The sequence below is a fragment of the Ammospiza caudacuta genome, chromosome 10, assembly GCF_027887145.1.
Source record: "Ammospiza caudacuta isolate bAmmCau1 chromosome 10, bAmmCau1.pri, whole genome shotgun sequence".
Lineage (NCBI taxonomy): Eukaryota > Metazoa > Chordata > Aves > Passeriformes > Passerellidae > Ammospiza > Ammospiza caudacuta.
Window position 1 is genome coordinate 22,209,606 of NC_080602.1, and position 18,050 is coordinate 22,227,655.

The window sequence follows — 18,050 nt, forward strand, 5'->3', positions numbered from 1 at the left end:
TAGGAAAGTGAATCAAATCTGGATTGGCAGGAGAAGGAAAGGCCAGATGTGAGCTGGGTTAGTTTGTGTCTGAAAGCTTGCAAGGATTTATGCTGAATACAGCACTGATGGCACCTGTCAGCTGGCTCAGCTTTGTTCATGGGGAGCAGGTACAGAAAGGAGAAGGGGAAGAAAGAGCACACCCAGTTTTGATTGACTTCCCTATGGGGAAAACAGGAAGCAATACTGGAAATTTTTCTCATTCTTCCAGTTTTCTATAAGAGTAAATAATCACTGATTATTTCTTTTTGCACCTCTTGGTTCTTGAATCTTTAAGTGGCACTGTTTGGGTGTTTCACTTTGTTCTGGTGTTCCCATATTTCAAGCAGCTTGTCTGTGCACAACAGGAAATTACTCCTGATGTGAAATGAGTGTACCCTACAGAAGAGGAGAGGAGAGAGGCACCTCCAGCACCTCAAGTCTACACAAAAACACTTCTGTCACAGACATATTTTATGAAAAATCATTTTGCTAGGATTTTTTCTCCTGAGAAGCTGAGGGAAAGAAAAACTATCATTATCTGCTGCTGTGGAATGCAACAGGTGGATCTTTGATTGGTCCATGTTGGTTGTTTCTAATTAATGGCAAATCACAGTCCAGATGTCTTGAACTCTCTGAGAGTCACCAGATTTTGTTATCATTCCATTTTCCCTTCTATTCCTTGCAAGCTTTCTGATTAAATCCTTTCTTCTATTCTTTTAGTATAGTTTCAATATAATATATATATCATAAAATAATAAATCAGTCTTCTGAAACATGGAGTCAACATTCTCGTCTCTCATCTCTTTCCCCGTCCCGGGACCCCTGTGTGTCACCACAATTGGTGACAAAAACTCCACATCCCTCTCCATTTTTCCTCTCTTGCAGTGATCCCCAAAGTGACCAAGCATCTGCTGTCCAACCCCGTGTTCACCTGCATCATCCTGGCAGCCTGCATGGAGATCGCCGTGGTGGCCGGCTTCGCCGCCTTCCTGGGCAAGTACCTGGAGCAGCAGTTCAACCTCACCACCTCCTCTGCCAACCAGCTCCTGGGTGAGTAACCACGGGGACACCAAACCTCCGAAGGGATTTAGGAGTGTTCAGTGTGGCTGGTAACTGCTGCTGGTTAGGCTGCCCAAAAAGTGATGTGTTTGAGATGTGTCTGTGAGTGGAAGCGTTGGCCTTCAGCTGTGCTATGGCTGCAGGGCCCAAAGCAGACCTCCAGCATCCTTTCTCCACTGCATCCTGCTGCCATCACTTCCCCTGGGAGGCTGTATGGGACAGCCAGGATGGGAGAGTCTGTGAGAGCCTTGGAAGCAGCAGAAATGGGCTGTCTGGTTGCCCAAGACTGCATTGTCTCATGGTTGTCTTGGTTCATGGGTATCTCTGGTTCTGTCTTGCTTGTCTCATGGTTCCGGTGCCCCACAGTTCTGCAGCCCATCTCAGTCTGGTTAGGAAGCCCAGTGTCTCCTGTTAGTCACTACAGCCTTCCCCTTGGCCTGGAAATTACAAGATTGCAATGAGCACTTCAAGTACCTGAGTTAGTGCAGCTTGGTCGTCTTTCAAATGTCCCTTCTCTCTGACCATTCCATGCTGCTGTGATTTCACATTCTACATTCCTCAGTGTTCATTTGTTCCCTGTCAGGACACTGGTGGCAGAATATTCATTTATTTGCTGCTGCTGCTCATCCCAGGCAGGCCCAGCCATTTGTTTATGACAGCCCTCCTCTCAGCAGCACCCAATTAAGATATCTGCAAGTTGATCTTGGATGATCTGCGGCCACAGCCTGCCAGATGGGCAGCTGGCAGTGATCTGTCAAAAATGGGACATCAGGAAATGGGTGGATCTCATATCACTAACAAGGAGTTTGCAAGCTGCTCTCCTGACAGTTGTTTATTTCCCTATTAAACTCATTGATGTCTTCTGGTTTTGGCCTGGATTTCCAAAAGAAACAATCCCCTGCAGTCAGCCTTGCCTCCCCCCGCAACCCAGGAATTTGCTAGTGAATTTTAATATGATTTGACAGAAGGCCAGAGGTCTCAAAGTTGTTAGGCAATTCCATCTTTCCTGAAAATTAAAGGCTTGGCAAAGGAAAGTAACTTCACTTTGACCCAGTGGGAGAAGGGAAAAAACAAAGAGGAGATCACCCATGAGCCAGAGCACATCCTGCTCCTGACCTGACAGGGGGAAAGGAGACTCAGATACCTCCATGTTTCTCACAGCAACTTGCTTAAACAAAGTTGTAATCAGATTTCTCACATGGTGTTTAAGAGAGTCTAGGAATGCCAGGACTGGGATTCTCTCCTAAGCACAGTTCAGGCAGTGAGATCTGCAGTGTAACTGGCAGCAAAGGGATAAAAGCAATCCCAAACAAGCATAGTGTGGTAATTTCTGTCTGTGCTGGAAATGGAGTCACTTCTGGCAGTGATTTTGCATTTCACAGTTAAAGAAAATTCTTTTAGGGAGATTTCGTATTTTCAAATGCTGCTCCTGCCTAGTCTCTGAAGATCAGACTCCTGTGAGCTGCACCAGCAGGGCTCATCCAAAGCCTCCAGACACCTCAGAAAATTCCTGACTTTATTTGCTGCTGCTTAGGTCAGGCTGGGCCAAGCTCAGCAAGCCTGGCATTGCCTCCAGCCTGGATGAGAACTGGCAGAAGGTCCTGGTTCCTCCATGCAAAGCAGCATGCCTGTTTGCATCTGTTCTTTTTTTGGGGCAGCCCCAGCTTGGTGCTACTCCAGCAGTTGGGCATTGCAAGGTTTCCTCATGCCAGTGCACAGCTCTGGCTGCTGGAGAGTTCTTGGCCTTGCTAACTGCTTTTTCCTCTTGCAGGGATGACAGCAATCCCGTGTGCATGTCTGGGCATATTCCTGGGTGGCCTCCTGGTGAAGAAGCTTAGCCTGTCTGCTCTGGGAGCCATCAGGATGGCCATGCTGGTGAACCTGGTGTCCACAGCTTGCTACGTGTCCTTCCTGTTCCTGGGCTGTGACACAGGACCTGTGGCAGGGGTTACTGTTCCCTATGGAAACAAGTGAGTGGACAGAGAGTTTCAGGGAGCTCTACCAGCGTAAATCCATGTTAGTATCCTCAACAGGCAGTGCAGACAGCCACAGAGCAAGCACAGAGTGTGGTGTGGACTCCTAGTCTGGCATGTTTCCCTGCCACTCACCACTGAGAGACCTGAGCACCTGCAGATGACAACTAAAATCTGAAATTCAGTCAAACTGAATCCAAAGGCGCCAGACCTGAGTCTGTACCCACAGGCACCTCTGTAGCATTGGGTCTGGTTTGTCCTGGCAGTAAGGGACATGCACTGCTCTGTACACTGATTTCAGTGCCTGAGGGGAATTTGTTGAACTAGGTTTTAGATGCCTGGAAATACAGATATGGTGAAGAGAGAGTGTTTTTGGCTGCAGGCCCATTTTAATGTGAGAAGTGAGGCCCACATAACCCTGTTTTGTCCTGCACTCACAGGCCTTGGAGAGAGTTATGTGGTATTTTCTTCCTGAGTGCTCCTGTATGCAGTGGCAGCTCTTTAGATGACAACATCAGCCTGTCAGCTCCTTGCAGAAAAGCACAGAGCAATCTCCACAGCATCTCTCAGTGTTTCCTTGAGGCTTCTTGTTGAGTTAACAGGGCAGCCCAAGCCTTGCATTAGATTCTCTCTTGCAGGGGAGATAGTGGCCATGACATTTCAGTCTCCAAGGAGAGGCTGTAGCCTGGATTTCTTAGAGCTGGAACCCAGCTAGCCTGGCCACTGCTTTTTTAAATGTGTTTGCCTTAACTATCCCCCTCAAAGGCATCTTTGTGAGGCAACAGTGTGGCTGATACCACACTGTCCACTAATTTCTTTCTCTCTTTGTCTTACAGCTCAACTCCAACCTCATCTCTGGACCCATATTCCCCGTGCAATAACAACTGTGAATGCCAAACTGATTCCTTCACTCCAGTGTGTGGGGCAGACGGGGTCACATACTTATCTGCCTGCTTTGCTGGCTGCAGCAGCACGGTGAGTGGCCTTTCCTGGGGACCTCTCACCTGTAGGAACAGTTCTGGGAGCTCAAGTGGATGAGGTTCCTGCGTGTCTGGTGGGGTAGCTCACCCACAGCCAGTGGCTGCACCCCCAAAAGCTGAGCTCAAAGCTCTGGTGGGGCTGAGCCCCTGTTGTTGTTCACTCTGTTCCATAAATGCCCACTCTGTGCAGGGTCACCCATGGAGCAGGATGGGATCTCACAACCTCCCACCCTGGTTTTCCTCCTCAGCAGGGAAGCAAGGAACGTAATGAGAGATCTGCATATGGCAGAACACATCCTCTGCAGGAGATCCCTAGCCCAGAAGGGAGAGCTGAGGAACCTGCTCCTCTTTTATCCTGTTATTCCTCATCTCCCCTCTTCTCCACCTGCCCATGTTTGCCCTGCCCAACCCTTTCAGTCTTTTTCCTCTTGCTCTTTCCCTCAATCTGGTTCCTAGACAGTGGTGAGCAGCTGCTGGTTTTATTCACTCTTGTTTAAGCTTTCCTTTAACTCTGCTTGCTTATTTCTCTTTCCTTGCTTTGCTCTGAGGCAGCAGCACAAGCAGTTGTCAGGGGAGCAGAGTTTCCATCCAAAGACATTCTGCATTTTTCAGTTCTCTCTAAGAGTTTTTTTCCCTTAGAAAAGTCGTAAAGACCAAACTATCTCGGTATAAAGGAGATGTGGGGAATTTTTAACAATATCTTAAAAATCAGCTTTTTCATTTTTTGCTGCTGAAATGTTAATGTCTTCTGGGTTACACTAAAAATGAGTGCTCCTGTGGGTGGGGACTGGTGGGATTCCTGCATCCTTGCTCACTGCCTGGGGCTGTGTGGAGTCTGTGGGAGGTCAGCCTGGTCACAGGCACTGTTTGTGCCTACATATCAGTGCTCACCATGTGCAATTATCCCCCCAAGGCGTCATCCTTTCTCTCTGAGGAGATACCAGGCATCCCTTTGACACACCACAGCTTTGAGCTTTCAGCAGCCCTACAAGGATCCACATCAATGTGAAGGTGTTACCTCCCTGCCCTCTTCTTCCTCCTCCTCCTCCTCCTCCCAATAAGCCAACACCTGAGATGGCAGCAGGATGATTTTAAGAGGAAACCAGCTTGTTTCAGGCACACAGAATCGTGTCTCACCAGCTCACCAAGCCTTCAGCAGGTGTTCAGCTGGTGGTGGTGTGTGGCTGGAGCATGGCAGAGATCTGTGCAGTGCAGGGCAAAGCTCTGGCTCCTCTGGAAGGAGCATGGTAATGAAAATTCAGCTCTGCCCCTTCAGTCTGCAGCTGTCCGACCTTGTGCTCTGCAAGAACAAACCTCTCAGCAAAAAACTCACTCTCCCTCATGCTCTCTCTTACTTGCTCCTTCTCATTTTGCCTTTTTGTTGTCATCCTTGGGGTTCTTCTCATCTCTTTGTTTTGTGGGGGTTTTTTGCAGTAACATTTTGAACACAAATTGGTGAAGCAATAGCACCTGCTGGGAAGGGCATTATCAAGAATTATGGACCAGTTTGGCCATGCAATGGCCTTGAGGCAAAGCCAAATTGCCAAACCAAGTTTTAAACCCATAATCCAGGTAATGACCTGTCTGGAGGGTCTTGTGAATGTTATGTGCTTGTGATGAGGCAAGGGTTGCTTTTTACTGGGACATAAAATTCTCTGAATGCTTTATTTAACTTTACTACATTTTACCTTTCTGACTGCTTCTCTTCACTTTTCCTCTGTGAACAATTTCTAAAAGCAATGTGTAGCTCAGGTATTTCTTTCTTTTTCACTCCTTCTCTCTTACTGAGCTGATTTCAGAGGTGCATTTGTCCAAAAAGCCATAGGAATATCAGTGCTGGTAGGCAGAGCTCTGGCACCCCAAGGACTTTTCTTTCCAGCCATTCCTGGGAGTGACCCTTGCATACCACATGTTGGGTTGTGCATCCTGTTTGTTTGATGCCACTGACTCTCTCAGCATTTTGGCTGGAGACACGTGAATTCCAGCCTGGAGTTACTGTGCTGGCACCTCACATTGAGATACTAGCCTGTCCCTTCCCTGTCAAAGCCAGAGCTTAAAAAATGAGTAATTAAAAACATGGGTAATTTGCATGGATAATCACAGCAAAGTCAGGATGCTGTTAAAGGTGTAAACTCTGCATCTGTGTGCACATAAATCTGGGTGTGGAGGTTGGTGGGCAGCAGAAGGTTCTGATAACAAGTGGTTGGATGCAGTGAGGTTGCAGACCAGGAGATCTACAGAAGTTTGGCACTGGTAGCAAAAAATTTCCTCTCCACAGGACAAAGTCATAACTCCATCTTTGATGTTTCCCTGTTTGATGTCTGTGAGTTGCATACTGTGTCAGTAATAAAAGATCAAAGATCTGCCAGGTAAGGATGAGGTGCAGTGCTAAGCAAGCTGAGGTGGTTGCTACAAACCACTCACACTGCTTCGGGCCAGCACCTTGAAGCAAAGTGGTCAAAAAAGCAGATTGAGGGGCAAATTTTCAGGCAGTGAAGGTAGAATCTGCCTTGTGCTTTGTAAAAAAATTGCACCAGTGGGAGGACAGTGTGCCCCATCACTGCCCAAAACAGGTACTTTCTGTCCCTTGAAGAGATCCCAAGGGAAATAAACACCCAATTCTGCATGTTTGCTGTGATGGGAATTTTGCCCAAGGGTTATTCAGTGCAGGTATATAGTTTTCCAGACTTACAAGGGGTTTGATCCACAGGGCCTTGTCCATGCTGGTGGCTGGCAATGCACTGCAGTAAGAGCCAGGAGCTACAAATTCCCGTTGTCTGTGCAAACACCACCTCAGTGGTGATAATTGTCACCATTCTGGAGCCTTCAGGTGTCAGCTTCTAACTCACAGCACAGGAATTTGTTATTTTAATTACTGCTTGCCAGCAGAAAGGCACCTGCATGTCTGCTCCAGCTCTCCTAGAGTGCTGCACCACAGTCTCTCTTGTCCTCTGTGCACTTAATTGGAAAAAAAATGATTTGACTCCTGTGCAGGAGAAAGAGATTGGTGTCAGAAAGGTTGGAGTGGTATCCCTGCTGATCCTTATCTTTGGAGGCAGTGAACCACAAAGTGTGCTTTTGTATGGTCCTAAGGGGACCCCTTTGGCAGGAAAGCAAAGGAATTTCTGCTTGCACATGGTAGGGGAGAAGGGGAGGAGATTGAGCTGCTTTTCAATATGTTATATTTTATGACGTTGCTCCTCATCCAGACATGTGACCTGCAAACCCAGCGGGCCTGTGAAGACAAGCCATGAATCATTAATGACTGTTTCTTTCTGTGTTCGTTAAGGGATTTCTTGGTAGTATTGTGTGCCTTAATTGCACTGACATCCCCCACTCAGAAATTCAGGAGGGAGAGTTGGAAAATAAGGGGGAAAAAAAAAATCCTTAAATCTGTGACTGGCAAACAAAGCTTCTTTTCACATCCTGCACTTGCTGGAGAGATCAAAGCAAAATGCAGTCATTCCACCCTCCTTCTGATCACATATTGATAAAGTTTATCTTGCTTGACTTGAGCTTTTAGCGCAACACAAATCCCTCTGAACCAGATGTCATTTATTAGCCCTGGAGTGCACTGAGGTCCAGCAGCCTCCCTGCTGCCAGGCTGTGGTGGTTCAGCTCTGGGTGAGCTGCAGCACTCATCGTGGGTGGCTCCTGCCCAGGGTTTGAGGTGCTGCAAGCAGTCCCCAAACCTGCAGCTGAGAGCAGGGCTGCAGATATACCTGCATTTAATGTGCTTCAGTTTAATTGCAGCAGCCAAGAGGACGGAGGTAAATAAGAAAGTAATTAGAACCATAATGGGGGGAATCTTCCTTGTCACAGAGACACAGATTGTTTCTTTATTCTCCTCCAAAGAGGTAGAACTGGGTAATAATTCTGTCACCGTGACATTTATGGGAGAGACTTGAAAGGAGCAGAAGAAAAGAAACAAGCCAAGGGACAGCTTTCCCTTGCTGGCAGCATGCGTCAGCTCTGATGCTCCTGAAACTCTTTCCAAATCCCCCTCCAACAAGCACTTAGGAGTTATTTAATTGACCATTAGAGGATTAGGCATTGCTGCTGACAAGCCCTGTTACAAAGGGCAGTGCTGGGATCAGAGCTCTCCCCTCTCCTGACTCCTTGTGCTCCTCTGCAGAACCTCAGTGGCTGCTCGTGCCTCACCTCGGTCCCTCCCGAAAACGCCACCGTGGTTCCTGGCAAGTGCCCCAGCCCTGGGTGTGAAGAGGCCTTCCTGACATTCCTGTGTGTGATGTGTGTCTGCAGCATGATCGGGGCCATGGCGCAGACACCGTCCGTCATCATCCTCATCAGGTGAGGCTTTGGTCATCATCCTCATCAGGGCTTTGGTCATCATCCTCATCAGGTGAGGCTTTCGTCATCATCTTCATCAGGTGGGGCTTTGGTCACCTTCCTCATCATGTGGGGCTTCATTCACCATCCTCATCAGGTGGGGCTTTGGTTATCATCCTCATCAGGTGGGCCATCAGTCATCATCCTCATCAGGTGGTACTTTGGTCACCATCTTCATCAGGTGGGCATCAGTCATTCTCACCAAGTTGGGCCATCAGTCACCATCCTCATCAGATGGGGCTGCTCTTGGCATGGGATCATGGCTGGAGGGACCCTAGGGCACAGGGAGGAGCTGAGGGTCCCACACAGCTCCTGGCCTTTGCCTTTTACACCAAGCTCACTGTCCCCAGACCCGTGACTTTGAACTGAACCTCCATTCAAGCCATTTTCTCTCTAAGCTATTTTTTTTCACTTGTTAGTGCCTGGTTTAGCCAGGCATGGCCCCAGTTCAGGGCCTGCAGTATGGAGCTGCTGGAGAGAAAACAGAAACTACTCAAGCTCTCCTGTGGTGGAGAGAGTGAGGTGGGACTGGGCCCCCAAAAGGACAAGATTCCTGCAGGCATGTTGCAGAGAATGGTGGCAGGGTTGTTCTTCTGGGACTAACATGGAAATACAGATGTGCAGTTTCCAATCCAGCTAGTAAGAAGGTTACAGCTGCATTGGGAGAGGGGCAGAATTGCCACCCCATGTTCTCAGCATGTAATGACTTAGAGAGAGGCTTAGGCTCACCTTTTGAGATCATCTGGAGACCACAGAAACCACAGAAAAATTTAAAGCTAGCTTTGGTGAGTACCTCCCTGACTGGAGTTTAACTTCTCTCACCCTGGACCAAGTCCAAGAACATAAGGAACTTGGAAGTCTGAAGGACATGTCTGAGTTAAGCCAATGTGAATAGGTGGGCAAAAGTAGCTTATTCAAATAACTGACCTTGTGTTATTTCCAGACATATGAAACACTTCACCTTATGATATACATAGATATCTAAGCACACATTTATCCAAAATTACTTAGCTGTCCAAGCTGTCACTTACTGAGACTAATAACCAGAGGCATAAATAGCAGATCCATTCTGCTGCCTGGAAAATTCCAATAAAATTCAATCAATAAGGTCTGTATTAGAAACACACTCTTGAGTGGATTTTGGACAGAACAGCTCTGTGAGGGCATGTCTCCCTGCAGGATACAAAATGAGATATTCCACCTACTAGTTCATTTCTCTCTTTGCATCTCTGGTAGCTAAAGGGAAATCAAATTTCCTCATGATAAATATTGTGACAAAAGCAATTTAGAGTTTGAAGAGTTCTTTGTTCAAGGAAGCTGCCAGCACCTTTAGGATACAACATGGAGACATCTTAGTGTTGCCTTCAAATGAGATAAGCCAGGAAGAAGAATACCAGGGAATAAGAAAAGCAAAGGGAAGATGAAACATACTCAGTTCGGAGCTGTAGGAAATAAACAATTCACACATCCAGATTTGTAACTTCACTCAGAATCACTGATAGCTGACAAAATGTACCAAATGTACAGCAGAGAGCTCTGAGCCAGGTAGCACCTCATGCTCTCTTGCAACTGCCATCTTCCATTACTTAAAGAAAGTTGTGGCATATGAATGTGTCCTTGGTGTCCAGAGCAGTGACAAGTGACACTGGCAGCTCCCATGGTTATTTAAAAATGGACTCAGTGTCTACAAATTAAATGTCTTGTCTTAGCAAGTCATTTGGTCACTGCTGTAGTCAGTGAGAAAAGGAGATGTCTCCAAGTGGCAATTCTTACTCCAGCCTAAGGTATGGGGATTGACTTTGTTCTTAAATATAGAAAAGTGGATGGAAGGACACCACCACCAGTTAAAAGCCCACTGTGAATATTCCATGTGATAATCTATTTTTTCATTAAAACAAACTTTTAATGCTCTGTTTCCTTCATTTCTCACCCAACTGCAGAATCCTATTTGAGCCAACCCATTAACCATTGGAACATTTTTCCAAGGTCATATAATTTCTGGCATAAAGGCTTTGGATATAAAGTGTGAGGGTCTGCCTGGAAACTGCTGAAATTCATCCCTAGGTCACAGGCTTCACACAGAAGTCATGGTGTGATATTGCATGGCCCATGAATGTGTGAGAGGAGGGCAGATGATCAGAAGGATCTTCTCCTAACTTAAAAGCTGTCTTAAAAACTGGTTCTGTTTTATCAGTTTTTGGCTGGTGCTCCTCCAGTGTATTTATACAGAGAACCACCCCTGCCATGAGTGTTTTTTTAAAGCACCTTTGAAGGATAACTCTTAATGCAGCAGTGGTTGTGTTCATAGCAGAAAGCACTGCAAACTGCATGAAAACTGGTGTTGAGCACTTCCTCTCTGAATCACCAAGCTGACTGAACCTTTTGGTCCACCCTTCTCCCTCCCTCTCTTGTTCCCAGTAGTCTGGGGAGTTTCAGAACCAAAAGTTTTCTCTCCCTCCAGTCCTTGAAAATTTGATGGGGAGCTTATAAACATCCGATGTCAACATTAGCTGTTGTTATTAATGACTTGGCTAATTCCTGAGCCTATCACCAATGCAATTATTTTTGGGGCTGTAGGCAGTTCAGGAGAAGGCAGAAGAAAAACCCCATTAATGACTTTTTGAAGAGGTGCTGGTGGCATCCTGGCTGACAGCACAGAATGGCCACAGGGTGTGTTAATCAAAGCAGAACAACAGGAATTGATTTCTCTCTCCCTCCTCCCTGCAGGACTGTGAGCCCTGAACTCAAGTCTTACGCTCTGGGGGTGCTTTTCCTGCTGCTCCGGTTGCTTGGTAGGTACAAAAGTTGTGTGTCCTTCTCTCCCACCCTTTGTTCCCTCTTGGAACACTCCATTTTTAACATGCAGAAGTTGATTTCTACTCTGTTGCAGAAGTTGATTTCTAGTCTCTGATTTCTACTCTGTAGTGCTGTCCTTGTCGTGAGAGGGGTCTGGCACACAGGTGTCCAAGCCCTCTCCATGAGGGATGTCAACCAAGGCTCCTGAAGCACTTTTCCTGCCATTTGTGTTGTGCTGATATTTTTTTCCAGAACAATTTCTCCCCGTGTCGTGAGAGGGGTCTGGCACACTGGGGTCCCTCTCCATGAGGGATGTCACACCAAGGCTCCTGAAGCACTTTTCCTGCCATTTGTGTGGTGGTAATGGAAGAAAATGCAGTGTTGGGTGAGAAATGGCTGTTTCTCCCATGGTCCCACACAACCAGTTTCTCTTCTGTAGCTGTTAATAACGTGTCAGCAGCTTGCAGAATTACTGCTGCACTGCATATTGCTGAAGGAGAGGGATATGGATTTTCACCCTCCTTTGAGGGACAGGACCTGTGCTACATGGTGAGTTTGCGCCTTCCTTTGGGTGCCTCAGAAATGAAACCAGGAAAATGAGAGAAGCTGAGTCCTTGTTTCCTCCTGTGAGTTAATATCCCATTAAAATGCTTATGGCTCCTCCTCTGCACCAGTATGTTCTCCTCATGTATGAATTAAAGGGAACATACCAGGCTGCTGCTGGTTTCTGGCTGGGTTTTTTGTCCCCTCTGGAAGAGGTGGCTCCTATTTTAAAGCTCTTCTATTTCAGCTCTTTAGTCTCAGTGCTTCAGGGCAAAATCCTCTGATCCATTGTTGTGTGGGACCATCTCATGCCCAGGGTTTCTGCATGTTGGGAGTGGAACTTATTTTTTTAGCAGGGCACAGAGAGCACCTTCCCTGCATGGCTCCCTTGGTCCCAAAGGAATGAGCTGGGGACTAAAGTGCCATTTTTTAGGCTACAGCAAGACACTGGGAAGTACAGGATTGAAAATCCAGCAGTACCAGACATCACTTTGAATAAGTGACTTCATTTTTTTACTTATTGTTTTAACACCTTAATCCCCATAAGCTGAACAGGAAATTGTGCTCCCAGGCCAGTTTACAATTAAGCCAATTAGATGTCCATTGGTTTTGGTGAAGTAACTGCAGCCATACAAAAAGCTCCCTCAAGTTAACATGCCCAGAGCTCAGATAACTCAAAGGGAAGTTTCTGGGATGACCCAGGTCAGCTGTGGTTCAAGCCTTGCAAACACAGCATTCTCTTTAGCTGCTGGTGCTGCTCGTGGGTTTTGGCCTGACTTCAGCTGTGACTGGCTGAATGTGGAGTCTCAGCAGACAAGTGTGCAAGGAAGACAGCTGTGGGCTGTTATTTCCAAATGAAAAATACTTAGAGGGGGGAGATTTTTAGCTTTTCATTTTTCCTTTCAAAAGAGAGAAGCCTCCTGAGATAGCAGCATCCTGGATTCCTCTAAAACCAGGCTCAGACATGTATACTTAAGTTGAACAGATTTCTTTTTTTTCATTCCAGTAAAGAAGCCATAGTGAGAATTTAAATCCAAATCTTTATGTGTTGCTCTGTCACTAAGGGATTCCCATGAAATAAGACAATACATCCTGAAGCATATCAGCAATGTAGCTGGAACGCACAGAAAATGAAGAGAAAGATACTTTTCAGTATGAGCAAGGGTATCCAAATTGTGCCTCTATCAACCTGAGGTTTGAGAATAGCTTTACTGATTTATTTTAAAAGCTTTTCAGTTCACCTTTAAGCTTTGACTTAAGAAGACAGCGATAATAGCTGCTTCTTACACCAAAGGAGAGAATTAAATGCAGGAGGTATGAGACCCGAAGGTGCAATCCTAGCTAATAGATTTCAGTAAGACAGAAGCACCTTTTTTTATGCAGCCCTACAGTTTCTGCTGTGAAATATATATAAATATATAGAGAGAGCAGAAATTTTTGCAACACTTTGCAGTAAGAGGTAGTACATGATTGACTCTCTTTAATATTCACTGTAATAACATGAAACATGACTGAATTCTCCCGGTATCCTCCTGCATATATTGTCTCATTTCATAGGAATCTGCTGTGAGAGGGCAGCCTAACAGTGTCTTCATATAAAAACATTACTGCAGTTTCCCAGAGAAGAGAGTAAAGCAGTGCCATTGGAGCCAAAGGTTCGGAATGGATTTGTCTGGAATGGCAAAGAATTTCAGACCTTTAAGATCCTGGATGCATTTTTTCTGGGTGGTGTTCACCATGCATCCTAGAAGAGCCTCTGCTTACCAGGGCACTTCCTTAGATTTTTTTCCTCCAAGCTTATGTTGTTTGCCTCTTACTCTAACATGACAAAACCCTACAGTGTTTCACTCTCAGAAGGAGTTTCTGGTGTGCAGTGCAACTGCTCAGCCCCCTTGTCTCAGGGGTTCTGAGCACCAAACTTGCTCCTGCGTGTCTCTCATCCTCTCTTCTGCTCAAAACAACCTGAAATACTCACTGGTTGCTAAAGGTTTTTCCACATGACTGCATTCACATGAGAGTAGCTTTGGAGTTCAAGGGAAACAGATCCTTCTTCAGGTTTTACAAGGAGCACTTTCCAGGCCAAATTGTGGCGGACACCAGGCTGGAGCCAGCAGGTGGGGATGGCAGCTCTCCCTGAAGCTCAGCCTGCGCATCTCCAAAGCTTTGTGTCAGCATCTCTCAGCATGTTAACAAGCAGAGACTCACCTCAAAATTATGATGCACATGTTATTTTCTGTTATTACAGAAAGAATGTGGCTCCTCAGTTGCTGCCAGATCTGGATATTACCCCTGAGGTGCCATCCAGCAGCACTGGGCACACAAACTGCAGTCAGCAGCAGAGCCTCTTGCTTCTTTGTGGCAGGAGCCCAGCTGAATTTTTAAAATCCAGGTTGAGTGTGTGGTTGTTCACAGGTTTCAACTAAAAAAGTGTCTTTGAACTTAGAAGCAGAACCAGCCCAGCCTGGATTTTCCAGTCATTGAAATGATGAACACAGAGCTGGTGCTGATATTTTTTCCAGAACATAGATAGGTTTTTAGATATGATGACTGGAACGAGTATTTCTAACAAACAGATTGTCTTGCCTTTTTATCATCTGGTTTTACTTACTACATTTGTGCTATTAATGACTGGTTCAAATGAGAACCAAAAGCCCATATAACCTCTCTTAATTCCTGCATTTACCAACATATAAGGAAGATCAAACAAAATCTGCAGAGCTCCAGTCATCAAGAAAATAAAATAAAGAGATCTCAGTTACCACAGAGAACAGTGAAGACAACCAATTTATTTGTAGTCTTAGGATACATGTCATGAATGTCACTACTTTGCTCGTGACAAGCTGAAGGAAGGTAGCTTTTTTAAGCCTGGAAATCCAGGTTAATGATGAAACTAGATCCAAGATTAAACACTTTCCTGTCTAAAAACTGCACTCCTTGTGTCTGCTGTCACAGGTATTTATAGAGTCTCAGGCATCAGAGCACCTACGGATGCATTGATACTGTCAGGGGGGTGTTGTGCCTGCCTGCTGTTGGATTTCAGTAGATGCAATGCTGTCTTTGCTCACTGCCTTAACCCACAGCAGTGACTTCATCCATCAGGGCTTTTTTCAGGGTTTTTCTGCTTCTAGCCTCTGCCCATAAATACAGCAGAAGGTAGAGAAATGGTTGCATTATGTAGAATGTTCACATTTTCTTCCCAGTGCTGCACAGGCTGGCTGGGGAGCGCAGAGCTGGAGCGTGGATGTCCTAATCACCATCAGGCTAATGGGAAATGGGGGGTTGCTGCAGTGTCCCTGCAGGATGAGGGAAAGGAGACAAGAAAAGCATTTCTTTTATTAGTTAAATGAGATTGGAGTGATTACTTTGCTTGAAGATTGCAGCTCTTCTGCAAACCATGATTGAGAAACACTCATCGGTAGTTAGCTGCAGTGGCTGTGGGAGAATCCTGCTGTGATATTTCATTTAATGGCACTCTGAAATTTTCCCTTCTTTTCTGATGGCATCTTTGACATCTATTATGGGCTATTGTTTCTTTTCCTTTGATCCAGAGAAAACCTTTTGCTATGTTTTGATATCAGGGTACAGTCCAAAACGGGATCTCAATGCTGAGGCTGATTTTAGGTGCTGAACCTGGAATGCTATGAGATCCTTCAGGGCAACACTCTAAAGTGCAGAATTGCCAGTTTCGAGATGGTGAGCTGCAAGGCTATCCTCCTCCTCTTTCATTTATCCCTCCACTTAGTCTCATTAGGCAAACAAGAAGCTTAATAAAAGCCACTCAGACTTGAATAAGATTCTTGCTGCATGTTGATATCAGCAGGATATAACGTCTCTTCCACAGATGTTAAGTCCAAGCTAAAGGCTCATCTACAAACTTCATTCAGGTTGATTTAGAACTTCAAAAATTAAAATCGCAGGCTGCATCTGGGACTGTTAGCCTTGATAAAGTACCCTCTTTCCACTCACTGCAGTCACGTCCTCTCTTTTTATAGAAGCATGACTTGTCTCTCTTATTTTGGCAGGTTTTATCCCACCTCCTCTGATCTTCGGGGCCGGGATTGACTCCACGTGTCTGTTCTGGAGCACGTTCTGTGGGGAGCAAGGAGCCTGTGCACTGTATGACAACGTGGTCTACAGATACCTGTATGTCAGCATTGCCATCGCCCTCAAGTCCTTTGCATTCATCCTGTACACAACCACCTGGCAGTGCTTGAGGAAAAACTATAAAAGATACATCAAGAACCACGAAGGTGGTCTCAGCACTAGTGAGTTTTTTGCCTCTACTCTCACCCTAGACAATCTGGGGCGGGACTCGGTGCCCCAAAATCAACCACATAGGACAAAATTTATCTATAACCTTGAAGATCATGAGTGGTGTGAAAATATGGAGTCTGTTTTATAGTGACTGTGGAGGAGTGAACTATATTAATAATACAAGGGTCCTTTTTAATAAAAACAAGGAGAGAGCACGAACGGAAGAAGAAACAACTGCAAAACAGCAACGGCAACACAGGAAACTTTTGTCTTTTTCTCAAAGCCAGACCCAGCCAGGATTCTTGAGAACAGAGTGTTTTGATGGGATCACTTGTGACATCCTGCAGGGTGCTGGAGAAAGCAGGGAGCCCTTGTGGCTGGGCACCAGCCCCTTTGGTGACAGCACGAGCTTCCAAGGAGGGCACCTGCAGAGGTTCCACGGAGAGTTTGGCACAGGGTGTAGAGAAAGCAAGGTGATAACAGCAAGCTGATAACAGCAGGGTGATAACAGCAAGGTGATAACAGCAATAGGTCCTTTCTCAGTTGGGATGGGGTGTGTGGGGCCATGCAGGGCTGGCCAGGCTGGGTGCTGCTCCAACCTGCTGCATCCACGATGGCAAAGAGGGAGCGGTGCTGGAGCCCTTCCACCAGTCACACTCTGTCACCAGCCACGAGCCCAGGATGAATTCCTTGAAAGCTGCTGGAAACCTTCCCAGTGGCCAGCAATGCTGTCAGGGGTATCCAAGTCCTTCCAGGCCTGGCTTATTCACAGATTGCAGCTCCTGTGGCTGTCTGTGAATAACCAGGCTCAGATCTCAAAACCCAGTAGAGTTTGCTCACACTTGCCAAACGTGCTGTCATTTTTAAAGGGGGATGAGTTCCAAATACTTATCTGTGTAGTCCTCTAATAAGATGGTTTTTTTGGAATTATTTTTGAGTATGTGTTAACCCTTAAATTGCTGACACTTTTCCATGAGGAGGATTTATTTATGCTAGTTTGGGAAAGGATCCTGTTTAATTCACCCAAACGTAATGTGACTCAAGGGGTTTGTTTAATCCTCTGCATTTTTTATCCATACGCCTTCATTCTAATATGCTACCAAGCCAATGAAGACACATAATATGTTTTTAAAGAAGAGAATGAATGCACTGTGTCTCTATAAAAAACAATTGTCTGTTGGAGAATTATAGATAATATGATGATTTACATAATATAGTTTTTTCATATTCTATGTGACTCAGTGAACACATATATATGTGGAGAGGCTGTTGATGTGCTCTCCAGTTTTTAAAGATATATATATATAATTTGCAATCTAGAAATTGTGTGGTGGATGTTTTCTTTAAAGTGTGTCTGTGTGTGTGTGTGTGTGTACAAGATGAGAGGAATACTGACCTTAATCCTTCAGCCCTCACAACTGGTGTTTTATTTTTCACCTGAGAAATTCCACTGACTCTCAGTGGGAGCCATGTGAGGAAGATGGAATCATCTCTCCTGGATGCCACATTTTGTTTGTACATGGGAATAGTACAAACAATAGTCCCTCTGGAAGGCTGGGTTATGGGAGCAGAGGCTGGCCAGCACTGAGCAGCTCAAATTTCCATTCAGCTCCCCACAAAGCATCCATGCAGGAGCACATTTGGCTTGGCTCCTGCAGTGCAGTCCTACCTAAACCTGCAAAAACCATGGGGAAACTTTCATCTGATTACAAGAAACGTGGGGGTCAGGCTTATTTTGTATGCACATTTTTGTTTTCCAAAACATTCCTGCTGGGAAGCAATGCAAATTGGTGGCATTTGATGAGGTTTCTTTTCCCAGGAACCAGAATTGTTTCTGATGGACTAAATGTCAGAAGGGCTTTAAGGGTTAGCATCGTAATTTAAGAGTTCCTTTTTTTGTGTGAATTTTGAAGCTGTTGTGAACTTGAGGATGTTTAGAGGAGTAACCTGGCATGTTGAGTCAAATGCTGGATGTCACTTCCATGCAGGTGGCAGAGGGGCTGATCTTCCCCAAGTCCTTGTGCCTTGCTGCAGTGGGCACCCCAGAGCTGGCACAATTACAGAGGGTTGATAA

At 45.7% G+C, this 18,050-nt stretch overlaps 1 protein-coding gene across 1 annotated transcript in view; it reads left to right on the plus strand.

Moving 5' to 3' along the window:
- SLCO3A1 (solute carrier organic anion transporter family member 3A1) overlaps window positions 1–17,230 on the plus strand; it is a 110,512-nt gene extending 93,282 nt beyond the window's left edge. The window contains exons 4-9 of the mRNA XM_058811485.1: window positions 907–1,071; window positions 2,852–3,050; window positions 3,890–4,028; window positions 8,169–8,344; window positions 11,111–11,175; window positions 15,745–17,230. Coding sequence (XP_058667468.1) covers window positions 907–1,071; window positions 2,852–3,050; window positions 3,890–4,028; window positions 8,169–8,344; window positions 11,111–11,175; window positions 15,745–16,124 — 1,124 coding nt within the window. The 3' untranslated portion in view covers window positions 16,125–17,230. The remainder of the gene's footprint in view (window positions 1–906; window positions 1,072–2,851; window positions 3,051–3,889; window positions 4,029–8,168; window positions 8,345–11,110; window positions 11,176–15,744) is intronic.
- Window positions 17,231–18,050: the final 820 nt, after the last annotated feature.